The sequence below is a fragment of the Cyprinodon variegatus genome, unplaced genomic scaffold, assembly GCF_000732505.1.
Source record: "Cyprinodon variegatus isolate N-32 unplaced genomic scaffold, C_variegatus-1.0 Scaffold424, whole genome shotgun sequence".
Classification (NCBI taxonomy): domain Eukaryota; kingdom Metazoa; phylum Chordata; class Actinopteri; order Cyprinodontiformes; family Cyprinodontidae; genus Cyprinodon; species Cyprinodon variegatus.
Window position 1 is genome coordinate 715,148 of NW_015150877.1, and position 1,142 is coordinate 716,289.

Sequence of the window (1,142 nt, forward strand, 5' to 3'; positions counted from 1 at the left end):
TCTAAAAAAAATATACCAAAATGTGCCCAAAGGAAACAACTAAGGCATACCTAACTCAGGATAACAAACCAAAAAAACTGACCTCACACAATGAACACACAGGGGAATTTATACACAAAGGCTAGCCTACCCAAACGAGGAGGGGTGGGAGATGAGACAAAGACAAACAATGCATAAACATAAATAATAACTCAAAAGCAGTTAATTCAAACAAACAAAAGGTGTTTACTAAATGTGTGCACCCATAATAGTAAACAACCTAATGCCCAAAAAAAAAAAAACATCACAAAAAAGTGAAATTATAAATGTATCGTGTGAAGACCTTCAAATAAATAAATACTAACACGGAGGAAAAGATGGAGGAACTTCCACGATGACACAAAATTGAAATTAAACCAATGACCCAGAAAACACAGAATGATGTTTCATATTTTTTTATTTACCTCCAGGTGTTTGAGTTGCCGTGGGGACGGCTACAAGACATGCTCCGTTTGTCACGGGGCCCAGAACCTGCTGCACTTCATCCAGCTCACAGTCACATGGTGCGTTAGTAAAACCCGCATCTGAATCGGTTCTGAACAGCCTGTTCTTCACAGTTTTTTTGTCTATTCATGACCGGTTTTTAGGAAAAACAACGTCAGTAACTTCATTCCAGACCGTCAGCCGGACTTTCCAGACAAGAAGTTTGAGAAGGTGTCTGGAGACCCGTTCTTTATTGATGAGAATGTACTGGTAAAGCAACCTCTTCTTTTGTGTATGATTAAGTTCCAAATGCTTAATTCCCTGTCTTAGCAGCCAGAATCTACTCTTTGGATTTTATGCATTGAAACTAAGTTTCTTACTAATGCTTCACCATAAAGAAGATGGAAATAAGAGGTTTGATACCTTCGTTCTAATTGAGAATGGTTAAATACATCTTCCACTAAAGAAAGGGGGCCATTGGGGTCCAGGGGATGAGTTTAAAGAAGATTAAACTATTAAACATTGCATCTTCTTCTTTCTGTTCTGCTAGGTTTATCCAATCGTAGGTTTCCCTGATCAGGAGATCTGTGACGTCTCAACAAAACTGATAAACGAGCATCTTTGTCGCTTCACTTCCACCAGTCGCATCCTCCAACAGGTAATGAACTGTTTAAAAACAT

General features: G+C 38.6%; 1 protein-coding gene across 1 annotated transcript in view; it reads left to right on the forward strand.

The window, feature by feature from the left end:
* Window positions 1-1,142, forward strand: part of LOC107093439 (protein SSUH2 homolog) — a 28,478-nt gene that overhangs the window by 19,547 nt on the left and 7,789 nt on the right. Inside the window, exons 8-10 of the mRNA XM_015388487.1 lie at window positions 450-542; window positions 627-732; window positions 1,013-1,120. Of these exons, the coding sequence (XP_015243973.1) occupies window positions 450-542; window positions 627-732; window positions 1,013-1,120 (307 nt within the window). The remainder of the gene's footprint in view (window positions 1-449; window positions 543-626; window positions 733-1,012; window positions 1,121-1,142) is intronic.